Source organism: Ostrea edulis, chromosome 2 (genome assembly GCF_947568905.1).
Source record: "Ostrea edulis chromosome 2, xbOstEdul1.1, whole genome shotgun sequence".
NCBI classification, from domain to species: domain Eukaryota; kingdom Metazoa; phylum Mollusca; class Bivalvia; order Ostreida; family Ostreidae; genus Ostrea; species Ostrea edulis.
In genome coordinates, this window is record NC_079165.1 from 101076752 (window position 1) to 101088835 (window position 12084).

At 37.0% G+C, this 12084-nt stretch overlaps 2 protein-coding genes across 2 annotated transcripts in view; both read left to right on the top strand.

The window, feature by feature from the left end:
- The window catches only part of LOC125681783 (cytoplasmic FMR1-interacting protein-like), a 38013-nt gene extending 35882 nt beyond the window's left edge, over positions 1-2131 (top strand). The window contains exons 25-29 of the mRNA XM_048921998.2: positions 158-236; positions 737-852; positions 986-1224; positions 1314-1461; positions 1598-2131. Of these exons, the coding sequence (XP_048777955.2) occupies positions 158-236; positions 737-852; positions 986-1224; positions 1314-1461; positions 1598-1765 (750 nt within the window). The 3' untranslated portion in view covers positions 1766-2131. The remainder of the gene's footprint in view (positions 1-157; positions 237-736; positions 853-985; positions 1225-1313; positions 1462-1597) is intronic.
- Positions 2132-3378: 1247 nt separating this feature from the next.
- Positions 3379-12084, top strand: part of LOC125681789 (cytoplasmic FMR1-interacting protein 2-like) — a 70729-nt gene continuing 62023 nt past the window's right edge. Inside the window, exons 1-16 of the mRNA XM_048922006.2 lie at positions 3379-3710; positions 4319-4540; positions 5476-5553; positions 5816-5917; positions 6463-6644; positions 7216-7441; positions 8003-8107; positions 8393-8596; positions 8775-8891; positions 9080-9157; positions 9247-9461; positions 9556-9703; positions 10289-10445; positions 10563-10645; positions 10779-10852; positions 11644-11740. Of these exons, the coding sequence (XP_048777963.2) occupies positions 3708-3710; positions 4319-4540; positions 5476-5553; positions 5816-5917; positions 6463-6644; positions 7216-7441; positions 8003-8107; positions 8393-8596; positions 8775-8891; positions 9080-9157; positions 9247-9461; positions 9556-9703; positions 10289-10445; positions 10563-10645; positions 10779-10852; positions 11644-11740 (2091 nt within the window). The 5' untranslated portion in view covers positions 3379-3707. The remainder of the gene's footprint in view (positions 3711-4318; positions 4541-5475; positions 5554-5815; positions 5918-6462; positions 6645-7215; positions 7442-8002; positions 8108-8392; positions 8597-8774; positions 8892-9079; positions 9158-9246; positions 9462-9555; positions 9704-10288; positions 10446-10562; positions 10646-10778; positions 10853-11643; positions 11741-12084) is intronic.

Sequence of the window (12084 nt, forward strand, 5' to 3'; positions counted from 1 at the left end):
GACAAAGTCGAGTCACAATTGAAGCAATTTGATATCTTGCCTTTTTCCAGCAATAATGAAATGTAGAAAGGTAGATTGGGAACTCTCAGAATATGTTAAAACGTTTGTTAATTAAGAGATCTAACTGTGCTAATTTCTGTATACTTTCGTTTTACAGACCCAGGAAGAAGTTTGTGATTTGAAACATGCGGCTCCATTTCAGAACATCATTCCGAAGCCCTTTATACCTATCAAAGGTAAAATTAGACCCTTGTCTTGTTGTTTATATCAAAGGTAAAGTTAGACCCGGTATATTGTTCAGTTTAAGGAAGTACTCTACATCGTCATAATGGCTGACTTCCTTTTAAAACATGAATGAAAATATGAATATCAGCAATATTTGTGTATTCACTTCAAATAGCATTACCTACATGAGTAGCTCAGTAGGTTAGCACATCGACAGCTGAACTTAAGATCGCGGGTTCATGTGCAGCAGGGCTTTTGATTTATTTTTTTCTTCCAGATATTGCTTTCTACTAAAACTGCATTTTTTGACTAAATAAAGTAAATTTTAAAGTTTTCAATATGTTATTATACATATCCTCCACTTTTCATCCATATCAAATTTCTCTGGCATAGCATTCTTCCTCAACAGCAGAAAATTTCGGTGTAATGAAATTGATACCATCTCTTCTAATAAACAATGAACTTGAAACACTGAATCTGAGACTTACGATTACATTGATGCTATATATAGAGGGCGATAACCGGAAGGAGAAGGAGCAGGAACTGAAGAACATGATGAAGAGACTGGAAGCTAAGTATGCAGCTCTACAGGTGGTCCCCGTCATCAGCAAGCTGGGCTCCCCGCAGGTAAGGAGAGCTACTCCCTTTTTTTTTTTTCTTTTTTGATTTTTAAAACAAGTTCATAGCTCATATGTTACTTGCTAAAGACAATGCATACATTTATATAAATGGTTGAAAAATTCTTTCTAATTTTAAACAGCAAGCGGACATAGCGGCAGAGGGTGACCTACTTACAAGAGAAAGGCTGTGTTGTGGTTTGTCCATGTTTGAGATAGTATTGACCAGAATCAAGACGTTTGTGGTGGACGCGATTTGGCAAGGTCAGCAGCCAGCCAATGGAGTGATGAACATCGACGAATGTACGGAGTTCCACCGACTGTGGAGTGCTATACAGTTCGTGTTCTGTATGCCCGTCAGGGAAAACGAGTATTCAGTCGAGTAAGTATGAGTGTGGTGTTAAAACAGAAGTCAGTTTTATGTGTTGAATAGAACAGCAGGGAATAGTAACCTTTCATTTATTTCCACAGAGAACTTTATGGAGAGGGACTGAACTGGGCAGGATGTGCTCTCATTGTCCTGTTGTCACAGCAACGGAGGTTTGAGGCTCTAGATTTCTCTTACCATGTTCTCAAGGTCAACCGCGTGGACATGAAGGACGAAAACGTTAAAGGCATTGTAAGTTTCTTTACGTGGTTTAATTTTCTTGATTTTCTTTGCTGGTCTTTTTTCCAATACTAGTACAATATTCTAGCTCTATTGACGCGAATTCTCTTTGTACGAATTTTTTTTACACTTTGTTTATATTTTACAGCAATTAAAAAAGATGGTGGATCGTATAAGGAAGTTCCAGATTTTAAACAATCAAATATTTGCTGTATTGAACAAATACCTAAAGACAAGTGACTCTGAGAGTATTCCAGTGGAGCATGTTCGCTGTTTCCAGCCGCCAATACATCAGTCACTAGCAACAACCATTTAACACTAACGTGCATGTGATTTTACAGCCTCATAGGGCGAAACTACTAGTATTCTAAATGTGTCTAAAGTCAGGAGTCTCAGATTGTTAAAGCATCTATAAAGAAGGCAGCAGCATGAAGAAAAACCAACCTCGTTGTCTTCCTATCTACAAAAGTGAAGTGTTTTTGGCGATTGTCGCCAGTAGGGAACAAGTAGTTTTGAAAGCATTAAGGGTTTAAGAATTGTTTAAGGACACCTTGTGACTTTATACAGTGATATACGTTTGTGTATTGCATGCTGTGTAAACTTGTGTACATTTTATACAAACCATACAACTATACCGGTATTCATACCATTTGTAAGTATGCATAATAAAGCGAAAATTGTCCATTCTTGTGTCTGAGTCATTTTCTGTGAGTATTGAATTGTGTTTTTATGTAATTCTATCTACCTGGATAAATACTCACGTGTTAGTTAATGAGCGGATTACGACAAAAGTCATGAAAATTTATCAAGGATGTGGTTTTACAGAAAAAGTTGATTAACTTATTGAATGTTGTCAAAGATATCGCCACCTTCTTGTTACTTTTATCTGTCCTACAGTACTTCCTGGTAATCAGCAGCTTAGTGAGTATTAAAACGTTTGGAAACCTTTAATCCATACCAAGACGAAGGCAATTCCCAAGGACCTTTTTGGGATCGGTCTCCTAACTGCCACTGACTACTAGAGTCTTTTCATTGAACAAACTGAGGATGTTTGGTGGCTCTCCTTTTAATCTGTGTTTATTTTACTAATATCTGTCTGTATGTTATATGCAGGACCATATTGAAAACTAGTGTTATCGCTAAATATGTAATCCTGGATAAATAAAGACCTTATTATTATACATGAATATGTTATTACACCATTGCGATATTGCTGCAGCATGCAATCAAAGAAATATTGAGTAGAGTATGTATGCACAGTGAAGGTTTCAGTATCCAGATTTTGATAGTGGGCCGACTTTTGTTTGTAAATATGTAACCAATTTTTAAGTATGGATGATCTACGAAATGTAAGTGATTTAAATTTTGTACGCTCCTAACAGATTATGGGGGGGGGGGGGGGGGGGGGGGGGGGAAGTCGCAGCAATGTTCGCCTTGCATACACCTGTGTATGCAATAATATTGATTAAATAGATTACGAGTTTGTGGACCGATCATTGTCATATTGTATCGATAACAAACAAGTCAAAGGGGGGAATGTAGTAATATTTACACGTTTTCTGACGTATGTGATATCTTGTTGATTTTTAAGGTATGAAATAAATACCAACGCTTTACATGGCCATAGAAAACAATTTCCACAGGGAAGGCAACAATAAGTATGTGAGCCGGGAGAATACTAGTACTTTTAAGACCATTTTTCACATGATTTATGGAGTCCTTGAAAACACACTTAGGTTAAATTTTCACACATTTTATCTAAACGATTTGTCTTTTAATTCCACTTTCATTCGTGCCCGCTTTAAGCTCTTTGTCACATGGATTCGCAATCACCTGTTCATGTTATGATCATAATAGTGGGTAATTCTATGTTCCGTAAGTGATAGCTGTTCCACTTGCAATGTGAAGGTACATTTAAATAAGTAAAAAAAAAAAAGTATGTAATTTTTAAAAAAACCCAAGATAAGATTAACCAGGTAATCCACAGTTTGTCATCGGGGTCTGCTCGAGGTCGGCGACTTTAGAGCCATTCGAGTAGAACCACTCTTTTAACTACGAAAACATTTAGTACCACTCGGAAAGGGGACAAACTGACCGTATCAGGTAAATATTCTCCCAGGGAGGGCGGGGTTACGAGCTAGTTCCTCGTCTCGCTCTGCTGAAGATAAGACATAAGTAATAGACCGAGTATGTTGACTTCCTCATTTCTGTCGAGGTGACGAGAGAATTTGCACATAGCGGCTAAAACGGCATCAGCAATGGTAAGTCATCACATTCTATTTATTATTTATCATCAAGTTGTACAATATTCAGGATTTTAATCAAAAACATCAAAACTCCGTGTTTATGTACTTGTCAAACCTCTTCCGCGTTATGGTCTTTAAACACGAATTTTTTTTATTATTTTAAAGCTTGCCCAAGCAAAAATGACATGTCAGACACATGTCATGGGAAAACTGGATTCTTCTATCGTGCTATGTTGTTACTGACAATATCAAAAGTATTCAACGAATGAAAAATTCAATATTTATTTATCAAAGAATTTAAACAACATGTATACACAACTTACAAAGACAGTGGTCATAAGCACAGTAGGTACAGAGTTCCAACAATGGATTCTTTAATGTAGAATAATAGAATTCATGTGAAACTTGACGTTATAGAGAACGAAGCTAGTCTGCTCGAATTTCTAAATGTTACAGAAATGATTTTTCGGTACAAAGAGCAGTGCACTCTAAACACACAATCAAAACAGTTACAGATGTACTTAATAAATGTAGACTTAACGAGAACTCCTTATAAAGGCAAGTGAAAAACACAAGAGGGTAACAGAAAGTTACAAGTGACTTCCTGATCCTTACCGTTTCAGGCACAGCAGGTGCCCGCCGTGGAGAAGGTGGAACTTTCCGAGGCCCTCGGAAGGGTAGATTCCCTCGAGGGCCTCTTGCAGCATGGGGATCCTCCCAGCATTGAGGGGATGTCACCCTCTATCCAATGCCAGGTGAACTTTGACACAAACTTTGAGGACAGGAATGCTTACGTCACGGGTGTTGCTAGGTACATTGAGGAAGCTACTGTTCATGCAGATATGGTACGTGATGGAGAGAGAGAGAAAGAGAGAGAGAGACTGAAAAGAAGTGTAAAGTAGGGCATTTTTTGACCTGTGTTGTGGGGTCAGAAGTGCACAATGAGGACAAAACCCGTCCTTACTGTAATGTCTCCATGCGACCCACAAAATGCGAGAGGTTTAGATGCAGGGTATAAATTTTGTAGGGGACACTGATATTCTCTTTTAAAAACATCTTCATTTCACAATTCAAAAGAGAATATTAGATAAAGTTTTATAGATGTCCCTATAACTAAAGTGTACCTAAGATGATATAATTTTTTGGCCATAACAATAACGTGGGTATTTTCTATTGATATCGCGAGGACGTCCTCACTAAACGTAATAGGTCACAGAGAGGGAGAGAGAATTGTTAATGTTCAAGAGATTTTTTTTTTTTTTAAATGATTCAGAAAATTGCAATAAGCATACCTTATTAGAGAGAAAATAAGAAATAAGCAGATTACTGTTGAAACTTCTCCCTCGATCGTTATTTCCTTGTGTATGTAAATTGATGTATATCATTTCCTTATGTACTGCGATTAGAGCTATACTGAGGTGAATTTCAACTTTGTTGTTGTAAAAATCGTAAAAGGAAGCATTTCTTTTTTCATTATTTTTAATATTTGAAAATATAACGATAAACGATAACCTTCCTCCATTGTAACACATATAACAACTCTTGTAAAATTCTAAAAGTGCTTGTAAATATTGTGAGTATCAACTAAAGTCAAATGTCAAAAGTTTGCTCTTATCACAGACTTTCAAAATCAAGTGAAAAACATTTCAAAAAACATATTCAGTGCATGATGTAATTCGGTACAGTAAGATTCTTTGGTCTCGTTAGTACTAAGATGCAATCTACTTGTGTTTTGAATGTGTCTGGTTCGTGCTGTGGTTGGAGTTGTATCTTTATTTAGAACAAGTTGATAGAAGAAGCCCAGGAGTATGCCGCCATGCTGTACACTTGGCGGTGCTGTTCTAGAGCCTTACCACAGGTACTCAACTTATACAACAAATATAGTCAGCGTGACACTTATCATTTAAAGACCATGATAATAACCTTTGACAATATAACCATCCTGGTTGTTTAATCTCCCAGTGGTCTTTCTTGAAACACTTGCTGTGAGATAACGTATGACGTCAAAGATGATCAGTAACGCGCGTCAACGAAAATCATTCTACGTCACTTCCTTATACTTTCGTGATAGTAAGGGTTTTGAGAAACATTTCTCTAGATTGTGATTTCTTTATCTCTAGATACAGAGTAACAACCAGCCAAACCGAGAGGAGATTTACACCAAGATTGTGGAGGTCATGGAACCCTTAATGACCAAGCTGGTGGATTTTATGAAGTTTACAGTAAATAAATGCATGAACTAATAACAAATGAAAACCATACCGAGGGTATCTCTTCCCATCCTCTGACTTAATCAACCAGTGCATGCATATTTATCATACGATTATACGAAAGCCGATTAGTATCAAGGAAGAGAAGCTTGTAATTTTCTTGTTATTGCAAGATAAGATCATGAAATTCCGAGATAATTTTTGACATATATACAAGATATTACATGAACATAATAAACTGACCAATACAACCATTGGCATGTGCGTACAGTAGGTCTGTTGACTCGAGGGTAAAGGTTAACAAAAGCTATAATCATTTAGAGATCTTTTCTCGTAATTTCGAAAACAATTCTTGTAATTTTGAGATCTATTATTATAATTCTGGGGGTTTTCGTAATTTCGAGATGATTAATACGTAATTTCTCTCTCTCTCTCTCTCTCTCTCTCTCTCTCTCTCTCTCTCTCTCTCTCTCTCTCTCTCTCCATGTATATATCAAGGATACACTAGTACGGGAAACAAAACTTACACCTTTTAACCATTGCTTTATCTTGACCAGATCAACAGTATACAGAAGTTTGGGGAGGAAATTAAGCGACTATGTCACCCCGCCAAGAAAAATGATTTCATCTCGGAGGCTTACCTGTTGACTATTGGAAAATTTATTAACACTTTTGCCGAACTCAACGAACTCACCAATATGAAAGCCAGTGTTCAGAATGATTATGCGGCCTATAGGAGGTATGTGTTTTCTATAGCGAGATATGCACTGCCTATAGTGCTGAGGTATGCTTAAATAGAAGGCACTCGTTGTTATTCCTGTAGCGTTTCCTCTGACAAGATATCCGCGGGCTATAGGAAGTTTGCGTTTCCTCTGACAAGATATCCGCGGGCTATAGGAAGTTTGCGTTTCCTCTGACAAGATATCCGCGGGCTATAGGAAGTTTGCGTTTCCTCTGTAAGGATATAAATGACCTAAGATATGTAAGATACCCGCGGCGTATAGGCAGTTTGCGCTTCCTTTGCTAAGATATCCGCAGCCTGTAAGAGGTATGCGTTTCATTCTATCTATTTAAAATTATATCCTTAATTTGATCCGCTTACCTATGCTTTTGCAAGATACCTGCAAACTATATTATTGAAGTCTTGGTAAACATGCAATAAACATTTTATGCATGTTGAAACATTAAATCTATTTCTTATCTTGAGCTGAAATATTAAGCAGATGAAAAAAGCTACTCTTTTTATACATTGTAACGTTTAGAAGACTGGTATTTCGATTCTGAATGGATTTTGTTTGTTTGATCTCTAGAGCAGCACAGTCCCTAAGTTTGATGATGGACCCTCAGGTAATGATCGAGTCCCAGAATCTGTCCATGTTCCTGGCGACCCAGAACAAGATTCGCGACATGATGAAGGAGGCACTGGAAACCACTCCGGGATACGAGGAGCTGCTAGCAGACGTAGTCAACATCTCGGTACACATGTACGAACACCGACTTTTCCTAGAGCCAGGAGAGAAAAACATGCTGGTCAAGGTATTGTATTGGGGTACTAGTATTTTACATATATATCATAAATCGTCCATACAATGGTGTATTTTGTCGGGATAAAATACATTATGTAGACTCGCTCATGCTACAAGCTATTGCTTCAGCGTATTGTACAGCGATGACTTTCATGTTCAAAAGTATTCTTCATTAAGATTGTCATTGTGGTATGCCCGCAAATATAATTTTTATTGGTATGTAACTTCATGGGCAGTAACTGTTACCCTTTTTTCCCTCTTAATCAAATTCAGTACGTAATTTGTTGAATTAAAATATTTAAAAAAAAATTGATGTTTATATCATTAAAAGGCTAAATGACTAATATATATCATGATGGTTGGTGTATTTGTAGGATGACTAATATATATCATGATGGTTGGTGAAAATTTGTAGGAGGACTAATATATATCATGATGGTTGGTGTATTTGTAGGAGGACTAATATATATCATGATGGTTGGTGTATTTGTAGGATGACTAATATATATCATGATGGTTGGTGTATTTGTAGGATGACTAATATATATCATAATGGTTGGTGTATTTGTAGGTAATGGCGTTTGGTCTCTTTCTGATGGACAACAAAGAAAACAGCATCTACAAAATGGACAGCAAGAAGAGACTCCACTTATCCAAAATAGACAAAATTCTAAAGGTAACTTTTATTTATAATATTAAATAAATTTTCTTATTTTAGAGGAAACACCATCCTTCACGATTTTGTGTTGGTCTCAATTCCTCTGATCCATGCACAACAATGACGTCAGACACAGAATTGCTATCATAGTTACGTAGGAAACAGCGCTCAGTGTCGATTGGGTCAATACATACACATATACAGTGTTCCACATACAGTGGAACTTGTTAACAGCGGATTTCTTTTTGCTATAACAACATAGGTGACTGCAGATACTAACGGATAATCTTATTCTGATTGCAGCAAATGGATGTTGTACCTTTGTATGGTGACATGCAAATGAAACCTTACTTCTACGTACAAAAGAGTATAAACTTTGATTCTTCGAAGTGGCACCATTGTGAATCTTCTCATCCCAGTCCGCAGTCTCAAATCCTGTCTGGTATGGGCGGTCTGAGGGAAAGCCACACCGAATACGTGTCCGAATTAGCCAGACGGTGTAATAAGGTAATCAGATGAAATCTAAACATTTTATCACCATTTTGTTTTTTGATATACATGTATTTCAATATAAAATTAGCGTAATGAGAGCAACACATGTGAAATTTAAAAACACTTATGAGAATAACAATTGCCTGTTTAAATAATCGAATAAAAGAATATTACACACATTTCGTTTGTTTAGAGGATGACCACACCTTCTGAAGGACCTCCGAGAGACGAGGAAAACAGGGAACTGTACGACCTGGCCTTGCGTGGACTGACCATTATGTCATCCTGGACACAGAAGGTCATGGAGCTGGTATGTATTGCAATAGAAGCCACGAAAATCTTTTTTGTTCTTAAAACTGAAACTTCCTTTTAAAAATAGCCTTAATTTTGCTAAGATAAATTATGAAACCGGTACGGTGAATTATCGAAATTCTTTCTATCATGATGTTCACTGGTACAATGGACTCCAGCTGAGTTTACTTTTATCTGCACATTTAGTACTGTTGGAAATTACTGCATCCCACCGATCACCATTCAAATCCTGAATGTCCAATTGAAGCGGAGGAGTATGAAAGAGTAAGTTTTGCACGATTTACTTCAAATTTAGAGTCGTAGAATGTTCATATCATTGTTCAGTGTTGCTTTCATACTTTTGGAATTTGTAGTCGACCCGTTACAACTACAGCAGTGAGGAAAAGTTTGCCATAGTAGAAGTGATAGCCATGATTAAGGGGCTACAAGTCTTGATGGCGAGAATGGAGTCGGTGTTTCTGGACGCCATTAGGAGACACATTTACGTCGAACTTCAAGAATTTGCACAGATCTTCCTCCGAGAACCACTTAGACGGGCAGCAAAAAAGAAAAATGATCTGATAAAAATGTAATTTTTTCAACAGAATATTCATGTATAGCTTAGAATTCCCTGCTTCTGATCTCCTTGGATAAGTGATTAATTTTGCTCACTGTTCGTTAAGGATCATTATGTCAGTCCAGGATTCGTGTGTGGATTGGAAGGATGGAGTAAAGCCGGAGTCGGATCCAGCAGTCAAAGGGAAGAAAGACCCGGAGTCCGGCTTCACAGTACACGTGCCGCGTAAAAACGTGGCCCCATCGACCACCCAGGTAGTATTCTTACTGAGCTCTCAGTGGTCCAACTACTAACTGACAATGTCATTTGTTTTGAAAACTTGATTTTGATAAAGTCGTACTAAACTTAAAATTGTACCAAAAAATGATTGCAGTAGACCACATGTGCAATTTTCGATCATGTGACTATGGCACCATTAGAACTCGACATATTGAAATTACATATTTTCAAGAAATGTCGCTATTGTAACCATATCAACATTTAACAAGAGCCCGAATATTCGTAATACTAGTTAGTAGTTGCTTTTTACTGAGCATGATGCACTTTTATGTCAGTGTAAAATGATTTTGGTCAAAACCTGTGGTTCACGAAAACTGTACTTCCAAGGATATCCCTGGATTAGAGATTGTGGTGTGATTTCCAGTATGTTTAAATTTTCAGAATGCAATGCGTCATTTTAAGATACACTTGTCAGTATGGAGAAATATCTCTAAATATCGTGTATAAGTAAAGAAGTATATTGGTTTGGAAAAGGCTTGGAATCGGTTTATGAAATATATTTCATTAAAATCTACGCTAGTTATCTGTAGTAGTTCCAATACTTTTATGGCATCTTGTAGTTGTACATGATAAGGACGATGCTGGAGTCAATAACAGATAGGAGTGTTGCTGGAGTGAAGAGATCTGTCAAGAAGGACGTCGAAGCGGGACACGTGACCGCCATCAACCAATTTCTGAAGCACTCCTTCCATTGGAACTATCTCCTCAACTTCAATAGTGTGTTTTCTACCGTAAACGTGAAATATTAGGCGTTTTATCATCAACGCGAATTCTTCATGAAAAATACTCTTAATAAAGACCGAATGTACTCTCGATGTTGTTATTTGTTTTCAGGGTCGCTACACGCTTGTTGCAATCTCTCCCAGTTGTGGTTCAGGGAATTTTTCCTGGAGATGACAATGGGGAAAAGAATACAGGTAAATTATCCAAAAGACAAACAGAACCAGCCAATGCAAAACTTCAGAAGAAATCTGTTATCAAAGACAGACTCTTACCATTTCAAAACTTCAGAAGAAATCTGTTATCAAAGACAGACTCTTACCATTTCAGTTTCCAATTGATATGTCCATGCCATGGATTCTCACGGATCACATTCTGGATGCCAAGGAGCCTTCAATGATGGAGTAAGATGTAAAAGTGTCTGCAAACAAAGTTCTTGAAGTATTTCAATGTTATGTTACTTTCTATCTGTAGGTACATATTGTACCCAGTGGATCAATAAGTCCTCCATACCTGTTATTTTACTTTCTTACTGCTCTTATATCGTGTCTCTAGTGGATATATAACCTCTAGATTCGGGGCGTACAGTTTTTCATCTGCCCATCTGTTTGTCATCAGAAATTTTAACATTTGTCCATAACTTTTAAATGAATGTTGATGGGGGTTTTCATATTTTACATGCGTGTTCCTTGTGATAAGATTTTTCTTTCGGTAACAAAATCCTTCACCTTGGCGTTTGACCTACCGGTACTCTTGAAAAACTTTAAGTTAGGTCATAACTTTTGAATGGTTAGTGATGGGACTTTCATATTTCACATCTGTATCCCTTTTGACAAGACCTTTCTTCAGTTAACAAATTATTTTACCTCATGATCTTGGCCTTGGGGTTTGACCCACTTTTGGCAAACTTCAATCTAGGCCATAACTTTTGAATGCTTTCACATTTACCATAATTACTTTGCTACCCTACGGGGGTATCAGTGTTTCACAAATTTCTAATTTCTATCTGTAGGTTCATCTTGTATCCAATGAATCCCTAACCTTTGTATTCCTCTGTTATTTATTTTCTGTAGGTACGCCTTGTCTTCACCGGATCAATAACCTCTATTCCTGTTATCTTATTTTTTGTAGGTACTCCTTGTTTTCACCGTATCAATAACCTCTCTATTCCTGTTATTTTATTTTCTATCTGTAGGTATATCTTATATCCATTGGATCTGTACAATGACAGCGCTCAGTTTGCCATCATGAAATTCCATAAACAATTCTTATATGATGAAGTCGAGGCGGAGGTTTGTAGTTCTCCTCATAATCCATAACTGCTCGAATATTGAACTTAAGACGTTTAGTAAAACTCAGTCCAGAATTACTTTGCTACCTGAAGTAAAGGATGAGACACCACCCATAGAATTGTTAATTTTCTTTATATTTCCTTTCTGAGAGCAGGTTTTCATTTTATAAAACATAACTGTTTCAGGATGGCGATGACATAATTCTGATTTTATCACTGAAGGAAAATTGTATCCTCGTAATATATAAGTATTACAATGAGTGTAAGGTGTATCCTCGTAATATAGAAGTATTACAATGAGTGTAAGTTGTATCCTCGTAATATAGAAGTATTACAATGAGTGTA